Source organism: Pseudopodoces humilis, chromosome 4, assembly GCF_049639895.1.
Source record: "Pseudopodoces humilis isolate 2021_Gansu_Grassland_sample_001 chromosome 4, ASM4963989v1, whole genome shotgun sequence".
Classification (NCBI taxonomy): domain Eukaryota; kingdom Metazoa; phylum Chordata; class Aves; order Passeriformes; family Paridae; genus Pseudopodoces; species Pseudopodoces humilis.
This window is the reverse complement of record NC_142203.1, coordinates 45,453,136-45,471,072: the sequence shown is the minus strand read 5'-3', so window position 1 is coordinate 45,471,072 and position 17,937 is coordinate 45,453,136. Positions and strand designations below refer to the sequence as shown.

The 17,937-nt window shown below is 36.3% G+C and overlaps 1 protein-coding gene across 2 annotated transcripts in view; it reads left to right on the top strand.

Annotated features, from left to right (window-relative positions):
• The window catches only part of CCDC171 (coiled-coil domain containing 171), a 165,497-nt gene that overhangs the window by 127,871 nt on the left and 19,689 nt on the right, over positions 1-17,937 (top strand). Inside the window, exons 25-26 of one of the 2 annotated variants that reach the window (XM_088054188.1) lie at positions 15,367-15,517; positions 16,713-17,281. In XM_088054188.1, the coding sequence (XP_087910314.1) occupies positions 15,367-15,517; positions 16,713-16,732 (171 nt within the window). In that variant the 3' untranslated portion in view covers positions 16,733-17,281. Of the gene's footprint in view, positions 1-15,366; positions 15,518-16,712; positions 17,282-17,937 lie in introns of those variants that run through there. The other variant, XM_088054189.1, reaches the window with a different exon arrangement.

Here is a 17,937-nt window from a genome sequence, read left to right as displayed (position 1 = left end):
CATGATTGTACAAGGTATCAGAGAAGCGGTCCCTAGGGGCCAGAACATTAACAAAGTTTTTAGAGAGTGTCAAGGAAAAAAAAAAAGAACCACCCACTGAATAGATCGAGAGATTACGGCAAAGTTTACAAATTTACTCTGAGACTGACCCGAACTCTCCTGTGGGGGAGGTTCTGTTAAAAAACACAATTCGTTGCTAAATCTTGGGAGGACATTAGGAGAAAATTAAAAAAGATCGAGGAGTGGCAAGATAAAAGCCTCCAGGAGCTCCTAAGGGAAGCTCAAAAAAAGTATACATGAGGAGAGAAGATGAGAAGCAGAAATTGCAGGCTAAGGTTTTAGTAACTGCAGTAAAAGAAATCCAGAAACAAGAACAGATGCAGGGTAAGTTTAAAACACTACCCGGAAAAAGTCGAGGTTCTCACTGGGCAGCCCCGGCCCCACGGAGAGAGAGCCCGGAATGCTACTACTGTAAACAGGTAGGACACGTTCAGCGGAATTGTAAACAAAGAATAAAAGATGAGAAAATTTTTCAAGAAGATTAAGAGTGTCAGGGGCTCTTTAATTTAGAGACCAGAACATCCAAGAAGCCCTTGATAAAATTAAAAGTGGGCCCCTAACGACAAGAAGTAAGTTTTCTTGTAGATACTGGGGCAGAGAAAAGTACCCTGCAGAAATTGCCATACGGATGTGTGGCTAGCAGAGAAAAAGTTTTTGTAATCAGTGCAAAGGGAGACCCCTTTGAAGTACCTATAATAAAAGATGTGGAAATAGAATCTGAAAATAAAATTTGCTTAGGGAATTTGCTATTAGTAGAAGAAGCAGATTACAATTTACTGGGAAGGGACATGATTGTTGCTTTAAGAATTAATATCTTGATTAAAAATTCTGAATTAGTGGTGAAAATATTTAAGTTGACTCCTAAAAATGAAGAGAAAATAAACCCTGAAGTATAGCATTCAAAGAGAGAAGAGAGTTGAAACAAATAATTGATGACCTCCTAAACGAGGGTACTTTAGAGCCTTGCATGTCTCAACACAACACCCCCATCCTGGCTGTAAAAAAAAAAAAAAAAAAAAAAAAAAAAAAAAAAAAAAAAAAAAAAAGACGGATGATAGCGTCCGATTGGTCCAGGACCTACGAGCGGTAAACGCTAGGACCCGGACTAGATTCCCGGTGGTGGCCAACCCCTATACTTTACTAAATAGACTCACACCAGAAGATGTGTGGTATAGTGTGATTAATTTGAAAGATGCTTTTTAGACTTGCCCTCTAGATGAAAGGAGTAGAGATTATTTTGCATTTCAGTGGGAGGACCCAGATACAAACCGTAAGCAACAGCTAAGGTGGACGGTCCTCCCCCAGGAGTTTGTAGAGTCTCCGAACCTTTTCGGACAAGCTTTAAAACAAATGTTAACCCAATTTGCTCTTGAGGACAGGACAAAGCTTTCACAGTATGTAGATGACTTGTTAATAGCTGGACCGACTGAAGAAAGTGTGAAGAAAAGCACGATTGCCTTGTTAAACTTTCTAAGAAAGAAAAGTTTGAAAGTATCAAAATCCAAGCTGCAATTCACAGAGCCTGAAATAAAAAATAAAATACCTCAGACATTAGATATCTCAAAGAAAAAATTAGACCCGAAGAGGGTAGCAGGCATCCTTGCATTGCCTGCACCAAAAACAAAAAGGCAAATTAGACAAATTCTAGGGCTCTTAAGATATTGCAGGCAGTGAATTGAGGGTTTCAGTGAAAAAGTGAAGTTTTTGTATGAAAGATTAAACACTGACAAGCTGAAGTAGACTGAACAGAATGAGTCTAATTTCCAGAAATTAAAAACTGTTCTTATGACTGCCCCAGTACTAACTCTACCAGATACGAATAAAGAATTCCAGTTGTTCGTGAATGTGAGTAAACAAACAACACAGGGAGTCCTGACTCAGGAATGGGCAGACAAAGGGAAGCCTATAGGCTTCAAAGATCTTAGATCCAATCAGTCGGGGTTAGCCTACGTGTTTACCAGCAATTGTAACAGTGGCTCTGTTAATAAGAGAAGCAAGGAAAACAACTTTTCCTCCCCTAGTAGTTTACACTCCCCACGATGTGAAAAACATATTGCAGCAAAAAGCAGAGAAGTGGCTGACTGATTCCAGGCTTCTAAAATATGAAGCCATCTTAATCAGCTCACCCGGTTTAGAATTGAAAACCACTGCACAAAAATCCTGCTCAGTTTCTATTCAGAAAAATTAGTACATGATTGTTCTAAAATCGTAGAGCTGCAGACCAGATAAGTTACATCAACGCAAACTGTGATTGTTTTCCATTTATACATTTTAAATGTGCTTGTTGTAAACAAATTTGAGTAACCCACTGTTGAGGAGAGTACAAACCTAAGAGACTGTGTACCAATTGTCTGACTAAAGAACAGGAGCTGACTAGCCGTCTCTTAATACTTGCCACCAGGGCGGGATTGTTGGAACTCGACTCTCCTGAGTGGTTCCTACTTTTTCAAAAGGGGATAAGAGGGAAACTAGACTCCAAGGCAGAGGCTTTGGAAATTGAGTGCCGAAAGACAGTAAAAGTACCGTGCAGGACAGACACGATTAAGTCGTCTCGGTGGGCTACCTTTAAAAGGAGATACGCCATAAGGACTACAAGGGCCCCTGAAGAATATCCTTGCTGCCGAGAAGATGGTAATCCCCGCCGTATATTTCTATACGGGCGAAGGGCAAGGCAGAGGGATACACCGGTGGGGAATCCTGACTGTCCTGAGTCTAGCCGTGTGCTTGGCCGAGAGAATGATTCCCGAAGTACCTCCGGGGGAGCGTCTCCTGGGGAAGTGTGAGCAGTGTCAGACTGCCACAGATACCAGACGAATAGTTAACTACTGTCCTCCGGAACGATTGTTTGTCTAACGGCACTCAGTATAATCTTTGTAAATTAAAGGGGAAGGTCCAGTGTTACCACTCAGGGGCAAGGCTTAAGAACGGGCAGTCTAAAACTCCTATGAAAAGAAAGACTGAAAATTCCCATTTCAGGTATAGGAGAGAAGTGGGAGTGATTTCCCCAATTCCAATCTGCAGTCAATGTAACAAAACGGTCTGGATAGGGGGGAAAAGACAATCCACCTTTTTGGCATATTATGCGGTTAACCCTTTATGTTACAATAAAGCGAATTTGAAAATGTGTACCATGGGAGGGAAAATATATTGGGAAAGTAGAAATTTAAAACATGAAAAAAAAAAGGCTTTTTTTTAATAATGAACCGATAATCCTTGATTTGTTAAAAAGTAGTGATGACCGGGTATGTTTGCAATTCAACCAAGTATTCTGCTTCTCCAGGGATGAGGAAGGGGTGGACCCTGAAAACAAAATATAAAACAACTAACCCTAGAGTTAAAGAGGCAAGAAGCGGAAGCTCAGAAAAAGAAGTTAGAACAGGAGAAGCTTAACTCTCTTAGTGAACATTATGAGCAATTAGAGAAACAATACAGCAATTGGGGGTTGCCAAACCCCAACCAGAATCTTTTCATAGATCTAATGCAAGAAATAGCCACAGAATTAGGTCTATCTAACTGTTAGATCTGTGGCAGTTTAAAATCAGCTGAAAGATAGCCTTGGAAGGGAGAGGAACTAACCCCAGAGTAACTTCTAAAAATGAGAAGGCTCTAAAATATCAAAAACAAGACCAGAGGGAAAAGAATTCACTGATCTAGTAAGCTATACCCCGTGTGTAAGCACACTCACGGTGAATTCGGAAAGCAAAACAAAAACCTAGCAACCTGAACCACCCGCGGGCTATTAGAGTCGCTCCCGAGGGAATAACTGTGAATAGATGGAAATAATTGAACTTTACTAGTACAAAAACTCTGGGGCCAATCCCTTCCATGAGCTAATAGAATTGAAGGAATATTGAGATGATCCGGCAAAGTTGAACAAGGGTTGAGAAGCTCCTAATAGTATACATTGGATATGTGGAAAAAGGCATACAGCGAGCTACCCAGAAAATGGAAAGGATCCTGCACACTTGGAATAATTCGGCCCTTTTTCTTTACTCTACCTAAAACAGAGAATAAATCATTGAGCCCCTCTCTTTGAGACATTAAACAGACAAAAGAAGGAATTAAAACGGAAACTACCAATAGCGGGAGGCAACCAGAAGTAGAACGAGGAAGAATGACCTGCCAAAAGGATCATTCAATATTACGGGCCGCTACTTAGGCAAATGATGGCAGCTGGGGTTACAGAACCCCCATTTATCTCCTCAACAGACTTATCAAGTTGCAAGCGGTGGTAAAGATAGTTTCCAACCACACTTCAGAAGCCCTAGAACTCCTAGCCAAACAACATTCACAAATGAGAGCTTTTGTGTACCAAAACAGACTAGCTCTCAATTATTTGCTAGCCGAAGAGGGAGGAGTGTGTGGCAGATACAACGAATCCGAGTGTTGTATGGAAATAGACGATTACGGAGAAACAATAAAAAGATTAGCTGCTGAAATTAAAAAGGTAGCTCATGTGCCAGTCCAAAAATAAAATTCAATCCTACAAGCCTCCTGGTGGGACCAGATATTCGGGCAAGGGGCTTGGTGGAAGAAGCTAGTATTTTTCATCACTTGTTCAGTTGCCGGAATCATTTTCCTTCCCTGCTTAATTCCTTGCTTCATCAGACTAATTCACTCTGTTGTGCAAGGAATGCAGATTGCCACACTTCCAATTGATCCTGAGAAAGCGCAAGGAAGACCTACTCCTCTCTCTAAACTAATGAAATTAGAGGAGGAAAAAGAAAACGAAAATGTGATTAAAGCCTTAAAGAAGTTTGAAAATAAATATAACCTGGCACAAGCATATAGTGAGAATTCGTTAACAGACTGGGAAGAAGATGAATGTGAGTAAAAAAATTATAGTCCTCCCCTGCAGAATTGGATGAAATAACACGAATTTTTAATGTAATGAATTATTAGGCGGGGGACTGTGAGAAATGAACTTGTAAAAATTCGTAAAAATCTAAATAAATGTATATAACAATAACGAAATAAAATATAAAGTACAGTATGACACACAAGCCCTTCCCAGATCTAGCCACGAATTCCCACTCAAAGGATAACGATCCTAGCCGGCGCCCATCAACAAAAGAATAGACAGGACGCGGCCCATCAAGCTGACAGAAAAAAAAAAAAAAAAAAAACTCCTCAAACTGACAAGGACAGGCTCGGTGACCATCAACGGGGAAGAATAGACAGGACACGAAACATCAAGCCAAAACGGAGAGGCACCGACGAGATATTCATCACCGGACCCGAACACCTCGCCTTGCGGGCTACCGTTGGGGGAAGCCATCAAGTAAACAAAAGGAAAAATCCAGCCGAAATATCCATCGGCTCCAACCCGGATCCAGCCATCCCATCCGGATGGCCTGAACCACAAGAGCCACTCAGAATTTCTTTACATATGAGGAGACTCGGTCCGGACGTCCATTCGACTCTATTCTCCAATGCCAGGAAATCAATTCATACGACAATCAAGGACTGTTGATGAATAGTGCCTGCCTGGAATTTGGCCTCAAGGCTAAAAATCCCTATAAAAACCCCGGACAGTTTACCCTCCTTCGTGGATTTGGGAACACCTATACCTTTGGGTATAGACCCCTGTCCACCCAGCGCTGCGCTGTTTATTTTATTGTGGTTTTCCCTCATTGTTTATTTTTTTATAAAAATTGTTTTATAATAAATTGTTTTTATTTAACCCAAATCTGCCTTTGCATTTATAACAAAGGTCACTATCCTAGATGCTTGATTTTTTCTGCCTTATTCCACATGAGACTTGCTGCAAATTTTACTCCTTTGAGAAATAGACTGTGGGACTGAATAAGCATCTAATGCCTAGAGGGCACATAGAATAGCAGTAAACTGGTTGTTCCTGCTTAAAAACAGACTGGGCAGGGAAAAAGACCAAAAAAAAAAAAAAAAAATTAATAGTACAAGAAACAATGCTAAAATGCCTCCAGAATTTTTCCCAGCCTTCACCATTTAAATTGACAGATCTTCTGGAAAAAAAATAATATTTTTATTGTCTTATTTCTCTTTGAACTCATGTAAAGGTAAGCATTTTCACATGGCTTCTGGAAAGGTCTTCTGCAGTTTAACTACATGCTTTCTGAAAAACTGTTTTTAGGTTTGTTTTGGAAATTACTTCTACTCTTTAATTTATTATTAAAATGTTAATAAGTATATCAGTTTACCTTTCTTTATATAGTCATATTTTGGTACTGACTGTCATAATCACCTTTCATTCTTGGACACGCCAGCAGAAGTTTCTTTTCAGGTTGCTTTCCTCGTTTCTGAACTACAAGAAGGTAAAAACAGTAGAAAGCATCCATACTTTCTAAAGTTTGTAAGCTATTGAAGGTGAAAACAGTAGAAATCATCTGTAGTTTCTAGAGTTTGTAAGCTATTGAAATGATTTCTATGTTACCAACATTCATAGGCACAATTACTGAAAAATTGCCTAACTGCAAGTTGTGGTCCAACTCTGAAAAATGGATAACAGAAATAGTAATGAATTAACATGAAAGGTAGTTTGAAAAATATTACTCTCATTTCTCTTTTTAAGTTAGGATGGACTAACTTAATTTAGGCCTTTCAGTTAGGATCCAAAAGGTAGGCAATTCCCAGCTCCTGATGTGTCTGTCAGTGTCCATTCACCTGGCTGCTGTCACCCATATTCATGCCCCTAGTTATCCTGAAGTTTGGCAGTTCACAGCCTCTTGCCTCAGGCTCCCACCCAGAGCTCACATTGCATCTCAATCTGTAGCTTGCCTGTTCAGCTACCTGGACCAGATGCATTACTCAACTTTTTCAACTCTTGTTCCAAGTGAACAGCTTTCTCACTTAACTTCTTGACCTCTTGCACAGAAGAGGCCAGACTTCAGTATAGGGGAGTCTTACTCATCCACCAGTTTTTAGCTTGTGTTGTTTGGTGTTTATACCTTTCTGATCTGAGCTAATATCTCATATGACAAATGCCAAAAAGACAAACACAATCGCTTTTTCCCACCAAGAGTTTTCTTCAGCTGTAAATCCATTTTTTTAGAACTAAATATTCAGAGATGATAGGAATCTTTTTATTTGTTCTTCCTCAGATTATGGTGGTTAAAAGCAAACTTTGTGAAAAAATATTAATATAATAGTAATCTTTAAGGATAGCAAATTGTCAAGCTCAGTGATGATGCAACTTCCGTCAGACATTTACTTTGGAAAGGGGGATGCTAATGTATGTGGTCATTGTGAGATTTGGTATTGGGTGTACTGTGTTCTTTAAATTTCCTCCTCATATTTTGGAACAAAAGCTGTTGTCACTGAAATTTCTAATAAAACATTTTCATAGCATAAATGCAAGTCTGATTAAAAATCTAACCATTTGCATGTTGTTGGGGTTTTTTTAATGTTGTTTAAGAATGTATAGAATAAATTAGTTATTTCATTAACATCTGAATTTAGGCAGAATGAAGGGAAGACACCTGTCCATCCTATTTGTGACAGTTAACATTAGATTAAAGGTGTAGCAATGGATTTGAGGAATGCAGTTCAACTTTTCTTGATAATTACATTCTCTAGAGAAATTGACTATTGCTTTTTCCTGTACTGGCATCATGAATTTGTGTAATTAATTGGAAGCCAAAGTGAAAAAATTAATTTGTGATCCAACCAAGCAGGTATACTTCAGAATTTCCTTGAAAAACAACAAAATATTGCTTTATGTAGGATTAAATACTTATGTTGAATTAAATTGAATTGCTACCATGAGCATTCTTAAGAAAAACAGAAGAAATTAAGCAGGTGTTCCACAAAACTTTGCACAGTGTTCTAGCCCCTAGGCTCTTTAGACTTGAGCATTCACCTAAAATCTGATACCAGGATTAGGTCTCAGTAGTGAGTATTAATGCGTGAGCCACACAATTGCATTTGTCATATTAACTAAACCTGCCAGAAGAGACCTTCATCTCTCCCAGTAAATGGCAACTAGAGCATAGAGTATGCTCACTTTTTTGCGTGGAAAACAAAAAGTGGACATTTCCTCCTTCTATCCATATGAAAAATATTTACTTCAGTTTGAAAATGTTTTAATATGCAATTAAAAAGATGCTTCTTGTGGCTGGAAGGGAAAAATCTATACCACTTCAAGCTCTAGTCAAAATATTTAAGGAAATGTCTATACTGAGCCCAGATTTTGTGGGGTGATCATTTTTTTCTCTTGGAGTCAGCGACAGACTTTTTCTACAGTGGTTAAAACTAAGTCAGTATTTCTTTCACAAGTAAAGCATATTTCTTTCCTAAAAGTAATTGAAACTGGTCTTAGTTAAGTGAGCACTTTTTAAATCAATGAAAAATAATATTCTGATTTTCAGTAAGTTACTATGTTGGCAAATAGTTAAATTAGTTACTTATGTTGGGCAGTTTGTGGACAGCATTTCAAAGAGAAGAGTTTTTCAGATCTCACATTTACCTCACAAGCCATGTGAAGCTACTTTAGATTTTTCTAGTTAGTAATCTGATAGATTAATATCTGCTTATCTCCCCTCCTTAAATCGTTCTCCTACACATTCACCTATAGTAAATCAATAGATTTTAGGCAATTCAGACTTAGTGTTTAGGTAACATTTATCTATAAAAATTGTTTTGTTTATATAAGATATCCATATGTTAGATATAAAGGAATAGTATGTCATTTTAAGGAATGAGGAAATGAGAAATACTGTTTTTTAAAATTTGTTTTACTAATAGATATTTGGTTGTGGAAAACAGAATTCCATACTTCAACATTTATGTTTTTTCTGGTTCCAGATGTCACTTCAATAGACCAAAGGCAATATCATCAAGATTCAGACAACTTGTATTTCACTTGTCCTTTTCTACTGAATTTTGATGAGAATTTTTAGTCTCTTCTTTCTCCTCAAGACTGAATGTATAATGGAATGCTATCATATTTTGTAGTAAGACTGCTGCTGTTTGGTTCTTCTCATCTGTGGTAATGCATTATGCTTGCATTTGGTAGATTTTCACATCAAACTCACTTAAATGTAGGCTTTATAGTAGTGTCAGGGACTACCCTGCTCTCTCATCACTGTCTAGAATATACTCTGCAAAAGAAACTGATACACACTGGAAAGAAGACAGGATATCAGCCTGAAACTTATTTCAGTTTCCATTTCTTTCTCACTAAAACCACTTACTTAAAAATTCTAACCCTTCCTCACAAACTTAAATACTTACTTTGAATCAAGACTGTGTAAGAGGATGGGAAGAATACAATGTAGTGGTAACATTTTCCCCATTTTTAGCTTAAGCTACACATTCTTTGGGACAGGAATTGTTTCTCCTTTACATTTTGCATTCAACTGTGCTTGACTTCGTGCAATAGACAGTGAGAATCGTCTTTCTTTGTATATAAACATCACTGGCCTATAAAAAACTGTATTTACTTAATTTTGTTAATAGACAATTTTGTTGCATAGTCCAGAATTATTTCTAAATAGTCAAGGCTGCAGGTAGCTAGCTCCTTTGCTATAAAATTCTCAGGATGCTTTCTGCCTGGTCATACCAACTGAACACATTTGTCCTAATTTATCTGTTTCTAAAAGATTGAGGTAATTTCTGAAAGTCTTACACTTTGTAATAATTTTCATGGCAATTGTTGTTACGCCCATCCACTGTGGTTTCCAGAAGAAGCACTTTCTCTTCCATCGCTGTCAAGTTCAATGCTCCCTTTTCAATTTTCTTGTAGGAAGTCATGTCATTACCTCTTGCAGAGAATCTAGCCTTTTATTTAGAGCTTCATTCCCTTGGGCTATCTGCTGAGACCTACAGGGTAAAGTAATTGTTATTGAAGCGAAGGGGATAGAGTTAGGCCCCGTGTGTGGCACCGAGTCAGCTTTCCTTGGGGGAAAAAAAAAGTTGTAACAAAACTGACCTGCTTTTTGGCACCTTTAAATTGTGCATGCCATGCTTGAATGGAACTGAACAAAAAGTTTAGTGTTGAAATGAGATACAAGGAGAATAGATCATTAAAGAAGTGCCAAACAGCTGCAAAAGTGCAATTTTGCTGAATACTGTTTCCCTTGAGGTTTTTTCCCCCATGCCAGGGAAGCTGCTGTATTTATATCCTTCACTGATGCCACTAGACATTTTGGACTGTGGGTCAAGGCAGCCAGGATGGGTTTTCAAGTGCTCTCAGATGTATGGGGGAAAATCATTGTAATAATTACTTCTCCAAATATAGCTCTTTAAAGATACAATAATTATCCTGAAATCTTGTTTATGAAAACAAAAAGAAATTGATGTACGTTTTGTTTTCTGGACTCATTTTAATGAGTCTTATTTATGTCTGTTGAAAGCAAGGCAGTAATGACAGGCATATGGAACTTCATTCCATGGACTTTTGCTTTCACACCAGCTGCTCTTGCCTGAATTCCACTTCAGCCAAACTCTGTACCATAAATGAAATTCTCAGTCTTTTCAGATTCTCATGTAAGCAGTTTGCTAATTTAATTTGCCAGTGTTAATCTTGCATTCTTCTGAAGTTCATTCATTATTCCTTCTCTTGCTCTTTTTTATCTTTTTGTATTGTAGTCCTGGGGTAATTTGCTACATGCTAGCACTGTGTTTAGTTGAAGAATTCCTGAAGGAAGAACCGAGCAGTCGAACATGAGTTTCAACTTTTCTGTACATCTTTGGTTTTTAAAGTATGTTGTATAAAGTAGATGGTGTTCTTACTCTGACTGCTTCATCAGATGTTACAAAGTCAATGCTTATGTTGTCAGGCTGTTAGTCTTTTTGGCACCTTTTATTAAGCATCATTTCACCATAAGGTCTCCTTCCTTTAGGTTTGTTCCTTCCAAACATGAGATGCAGTTCTATGATAGCAGCAGGCCAAACAAGTCCTGAGATAATGTAATAGCATTGATACAAACATAAACAAACTGTTTTTTAATAATTTTGTATTTTATTTGTAACTTTAGAATAGTGTAAAACTTTATATTGAAATTTTCATTCACTACAATTTGTAACTCATAATCCAAATGATTTTTTTAAAATGTGTTCTCAATGGCCAAACACTAAGGACAAAGGAGACAACATGTATAGTGTTTTAAGTGGGAGTTTAAAAGGCCTTTTTTATAATGTATGATAAATGCATTAACACTTTGTTGAGAGGTTTTCTGCTAATTTGCATTGCTGATATGTGTATTTCTTGTATGTTTCTACTATAACTTCAATGAGCACTGAGGTTTGAATAACCTTTGAATTTCATAAATTAATTTTTTTAAAAGATTGATTTTCTTTTTGTGTTTCCACTTTCTTGATTTTTATGTAATTTGTCAGTTTTAGCCATTTTTCACTTTAAATAAAGTACTCCAGCAGATTGAAGGCCTTCAGTCTTGTAGATTTACAGGAAGAAATACATGCAAATGCAGTTTTACAGCATGTATAGCACTATCCACCTGAAAATTACTGGTTATATAAATTATGTACTGAACTATATAATGATTGGTTATTCAAAAGTGCATGGAATGTTAGAAAAAAATGGGTTTACATGTTCCCTGGAGAACTGTCCTAAGCTTAAATGTTCTCAGTGCTTTTAAAGATTAATATGGAGAAAGAAAGCAAGGCTTAAATGTTGCTCTTTTGCACTGATGTTCACTAGTTTTGGTTTATAAACAACATCAACTTAATTCATTTTATTTTTACTCTCAGCTTTGGTTTCTCATCTTCACCAGCCTGTAGCCAAAGCCAATTCTTTTTATGCATACCCTTATATTACAGATGAGACAACTGAACAGGTCATAAAGGCCTTCTTCCATTCCAAATTGTCAGAGGCCATTTTTATAATTGAATAAAGATCTAAAGTTTAAAATGCCTAGTTCTCTTATGACATGACTAACACCATGATATTTAAAATATTTTGATTTTGCATTCAAAGACTGTTAAAGTGCTCTTAGGGAATTTCTAGATAAGGATACTGTTTTAAATTGTCATAAGCTGTAATAAAAAGAGATTGTTAGAAATATTTAGGCTTAAAATAATCTGTACATTGAAAGTTCTATTTGAAAACAGAATTGGGGTACTCTTGCACATTTTCTTCCTAGTCCAACAACTTCAGCCTAAAAGCATCCTTTTTACAAGCCAACTGTTTGAATATAGTTTTATCTTGTGACTTGTAGCAAGTTATCTGGGAATTCATGCATCTGAAGTTTTCATGAAGCTTCTTGTGTCTTGTCTTAGTGCTGGAGCAGGGGTCTTCTCTCACAGATGCTTTTGGATTAAAAGCACTCCTACCATTTGCTTCTGCCATATCAGTAGTATGTGTCGTAAGATGTTGATGTCATAAATAATAGTGACATCCTCTATACATTAAAGCATTGTGTGGAGTGAAAAGAAAGAGATTGCTCTGAAAAAAAGTTCAGCATCTGATTGTTTCTTCTTTTTGTTTTTGAATAATGAGGAGCAATTACAATTTATGCTCTTAAAATTGACAGTCCTAGGTAAATTTCAACGACTGCATTGTGTTCCATCCCCAGGATGAATTTATAACCACTGAATTTAGTTGAGGTTGGAAGGGACCTCTGATGGTCCTTTGGTCCAAGCCCCTTGAAAAAGCAGGGAGGAACACCTAGAGCCAGTAATGTTTAAAATCAGTATTCTTCAACTCCACTGTTTCTGTGACCTCCTTGATTAAGTCTGCTCCCCACTAACTTTCCTATAACACTCATCTGTCTGAAAATGTTTTAGACTTTCAAAATGAGTTGCAGTAATATTTATTCCTGTAAGATTTGGGGATCACTACATCTTGCCTTTCTGAACATAAGTAATTTTCTGGTGAGCATTCTTGAAACACTTTGTGTGTAACTGAATACAAATTTTTATTGTTTTATGGTCTGCTCACAGTTTTAATGTCACACTATTACCAGCACATTCAAAACGAGAAGTGCTTGCTTAAATGAAGACCATGCAGATGTGTATAGATGCCATATTTTATGTTATAAAAGACAATCAGGAGTGTTGCTGAAACATTTTATTGTTATATATACTTAAAAACTGTATATACATCTTCCTGCTATGTGTGCTTTAAAACAAAAGAAAGCTGGAGTGAAAATTTCTGCAGAGCTAGATTTGCGTGTTGGGAAATTCTGTCAACTGGTTTTCTTGATCACAGAACAGTTTCCAGAGCTGGAGATATATTTGTATCTGTAATGTTCAAACAGGGATCTAAACTGATGTTCTGAACTTCTTTACTGATGCATTTAATAATTAGATTACAGATATTATAACTTGCAAGTGGCCAGGTTCTATGTAGTTTCATTATGTATCAGGCTTTCCAGTAAGTGGAAATTTTGTATTGTTGAAGACAGATGCATCATCCAATCTCTGACTGACAAAAGTTTCTTAAAATCATTTGTGCCTTCCAGTGGCACATCTCAAAACCCAATATATTTGCCTTTCCTCAGATGTAATTTAGAATAAGTATTCTTCATGCTCATGCCACCCCCTTGAAGACCCAAAAATAATGCTTGTCCTAACCTGTTCCTGAGCAAGAGAGACCTGAACTAACCGTTACTCTTTGCTAGAGAGTTGGGATTTACTAGACAGAATGTGTACGTGTGGGTGCATAAATGTCACCTTCCACATTCGTAAGGAACCATTAGTAACTGCAGAACTACTTTCTTCTGGACTAAAAAGAAATTTAAATTATTAAAAAAAAAATTTCTATGTGTGAAAATAAAAGTTCATTAATGCATTTCTCTTAGATTTAAAGTTTTCAAATTCATTAAACGAGAGAACAAATTAAATATCTGAGTAAGTCAGCAAGGAATTAGAAAACGCTCTTTCAGATAACTGCATGGACTTAAGAGTGCCTGTGGAGGTGTAGGATAAAGCTGTAGATCTAGTGTCTTCACTAGTTTTGTAGTAGCAGAGGTAAAAGGAAGAAGTTAAGGAGATGTCTCTTTAAATTCTAGTTTGGTGAAACCTTTAACTATCGTGTGAAGTTAAATGAACACATGAGATTTTTTTTCTTTGAGATTTGAGACACAGCTTTTTGTTTAATTGTATAATCCTTGTTTATGGGTCACAGGCCCAGGTAATAGTCCTATTTCAATATGTCTCAATTTTAACATGTAGGCTGTTGCCATTTGAAGACTCTCATGCAGTATTATGTGGAGTATGAGATATATTCCCGTTCCTGATTGGTATTGTTTCTGAATAGATGCAGCATTTTAGTTGTGTTGAATGTGAAATAAAAAAAATTTAAAAGTAGGATTAGACCTGACAGTGGCAGGCTTGCAGAGCTATGTGAATATACTATTTGGGTTAGCACCATAGTATTTAAAACATTTTGGATATTTTTTCTGATAAGAAACGATGTGTTGGTGTTGACTTGCCATGGCAGTTTTCTATACTTCACAATAAAATAACCTGATTGAATTCAGTGATGTTACCTTTATTCTGAAAAGTAGCAGTGCGTTTGAAGACAAAGAAAGGAAAACTGTTAAAACCTTAGTGAATGCCTGTTTGTGGTACTAAGTTCATAGGTCTTCTACAGACACACTCAGAATGCCAATTTCATATTATCTGTAGTATATTCTTACAGTTGCAACTTGCTACAGCTTGTTTCCAATGGGAAAACTGTAACTTATAAAATGTCATTAACCCATTGTAAAGAAGACCAATAATCTTAAAAATGTTAGACTATTTAGGATATATATGAAGTTACCACTAATATCAAATAATTTGTTCTCTTGTGCTGCTAATTTTATTGTCAGTCTGATTGATATTGCACAACTGGGACATTCTTACATGCATTCTTATATACATGAAAACAATTATATTTTCCAGCTATATTGTAGTCTGATTATTTACTGCCAGCGATCTGTAGCTTTACCGTATTTCTTTTGTTTCTGACAAATTAGTTTTCGTATCATGAAGTGGGAGGACTCATCTTGAAAGTATGGAAATTCATCTAAAATTGTGTAGTGATTCTTTATAAACATAAACTGAATGTGCACTGAGTTTTGTAGTTAAATAAGTGTAAGCTGTTAAATGCAGTACTACATGTTTGTAAACAGCTCACTTTGTAATTGTGGTGCACAGTCATTTGCTTTTCCTCGATGCTATCAATATTTCAGATTTTTGAAGAAGTACAAAGTCTTATGTTAGACCTTTGGTTAAGCCTTGACTTACAAACTAAGTGCCTGGTTTACAACTTCTATTTGATTTTTCCAATGAATAAAAATTAGATCTTTTGTAATGATGTATGCTACTTGGCATTTTAAGTATAGCTTGTCTGGCACTGATGATTTACTTTACTTTTTAAAGCCTGTGATTCAAAGTTTCATGGAAGTCTACCAACTTGCAGTTTCCAGAGTTGAAGTATTAGTGAGAGAAACAGAATCTCTTCAGCTTCACATTGCAGCCCTAAAGTCAAAGTTCCATACAGCTAGTCTTCATGAAAGTGACCTTACAGATGGTAAGTCTGCTTTTCAAATAATTTTTGTCATTTGAATGTGGTTTCTTACCCAGCATCTCCCTTCATGCTGTATAGCTTCTGTAGGGAAATACAAGATTTATCTATAAATATAATAGAGCAATAAAAACAGTATCAACAGAAACTTCTTCTGAAGAGAAAAGGAATGATAAAAGTTAAAACAGGGTTTAGTTTTTACTACCATATTTTCTAAAAGGACCTGTTCATTGCTGCTGGAAAAGTATACATTGTGATTTTTTTAGTTTTACAAGTACAGTAATAGTTGAACTTCAGACCTGAAGAATTATACATCTAGAGATGTTGTATGTTAAACCAGAATGTTCTAAGTTTCACATAAACAAAGTGTTTCTTAGGCGATCTGAATTATTTTTAGACAATTGTGGTTATGAATAATATTTCTCACTAAACTTACAAGGTTAAAATTCAATTTCAGGAATAATTTCTGATCTAAAAATATTGTTGCCCACAAAGGTACTTGGATTTGTTTGAGGGTAACAAGGTGAGTCTTCAGATTTGAGACCTCTCTCTAGGGGAATTACTAAATGCAGATTTATTTGTGTCACACAGGCAAGAGGCCAGACACATAAACTCTGATAAATATGTAGCCAAGTATCTCTAGAATGAGACTGTCTAGAATGTGCAACTTGCATACAGGCAGAGTATTTCTCTTCCATCTCTTCTTACTTTTCCACAGAGGATAAAAGAGAAAGCTTTGGAGTTTGTTTTATTGGTGGTGGTGGTTGCTGTTGCTGTTGTTCTTCTTCCCTTCCTGCTGTCTTTTCTTTTGTCTTGTGTAGTAAATGACCATAAAGAAAATGAGTACTGTTTGTCTTTCTTTTTGAAACAGAAGATCTGTAAGAAGAGAGCTATCACAATGCAAATGACATAAACACACAAGTTAACATATATTCAAAGGCTGTTACTGTGGCTTTGGCTTTGGTTGTTTCCAACAGAATTACATTGATTTCTTCTGCTTCTAACAGCACAATGGGAAATTAGTGTGAATATAAACTATATTAATCAGTGCTGAATTTGAGCTGTAACATCTTGAGATGACAATTGTTGAATGAAAACTTTGTTCTATTTGTGATTACACAACCTTTCTAAGAAATGAAATTACTTCACTGAAATTGCTTTTTTCCTCCTCCAACCAGACTCTTTTGATGTCTTCTGCTAGGTTTACGTGTGTCCTGTTGAGCCTGTGCCCGATGTAATTGGACTGCTTCTTTGCCTGTTATGATTGTTTTTGTTATTTAAATCAAGATGACCACATATTTACTAAAGATTGGGAAGTCTGCCAAACTTGCAGAAAGGTTTGCTTTCATTTGGATTGAGAGAGCTTTTAGCAAAGATTGTGCTAGTCCTGTCTGTTAAGGGCTATGTAGTGGCCTGATACATTATAGTGAAAATCAGCTCTCCAATGTTTGTGACTAAATGCTGTGTTTTTAAAGTAGTTTGTATCTGAGTGCAGTGTCAATGTAAAGATGATACTATTTGCATTGTGGAGGGGTCTCTTAGCCCTTTGGGGAGAACAGTAGTTCTTCCTTTAGATGCAGTTTAATTTGAACCTAGGTCTAAGCATTAATATCAAGTGTTTTAAAATTTTAATGTAAACGTGAAAACATTCAGAATGAGAGTCTCAAGTTGCCATGAAAAAATGATTAAGATATATTTTGTAGTACTTGGGTTTTCTTTAATTTTTTTCCCTAATATGTGTAAAAGTTGTATTAAGCATGAATTTTAATAACTTCAGGTATCAAGCTTTGCAGCATTATTTAGATTTTAACATTCTAGTTGCTACTCTTCTGGTTTGATTTTGAGAAAGAAGTTCTGGACTAAATTGCTTTCTCTAGTAAAAAAAAAATAAAACAGATTTTTTTTTTTGCTTATTTTAAATGAATAAAAATTAATTTGGTTTCAAAATTAGACAAGCTTTGTTAGTTTTAATTCACTGTCTTCAATTTTATATCCATTGCAGACAAAACTTTACATGGAGGCAATAAAAATAGCACTGTACTATATCAGCTGCAGGCCTTCATATGACTTATGTTTGTGCTTCCTGAACAAAAATTACTGCGCAATGCTGTAATACATTTTTGAAGTCTTCCAGTTGTGTATCATGTGTGGACTCTTTTCTTATAGAATTGGGTTTTATCTCACTGTGTTGTGGCTGTTCTTGATGTCTTTTATGCTAGTTTCTTAACGATCCTGCTCTGCCAACATCCCATTGCATGCAAGTTTCAGCCATTCATCAGTAGTGGTATTTTCCATGTTTAGAGGGTATTGCTTTCTTAATTGACCTGTTCCTACTGTAAGTTCATAACTATGTAACTTTTCTTTCTATTCACCCCAATTCTCTCTTTTGCTGCTTTGGGTTTCGCTAATAATTGTAAAAACAAAAC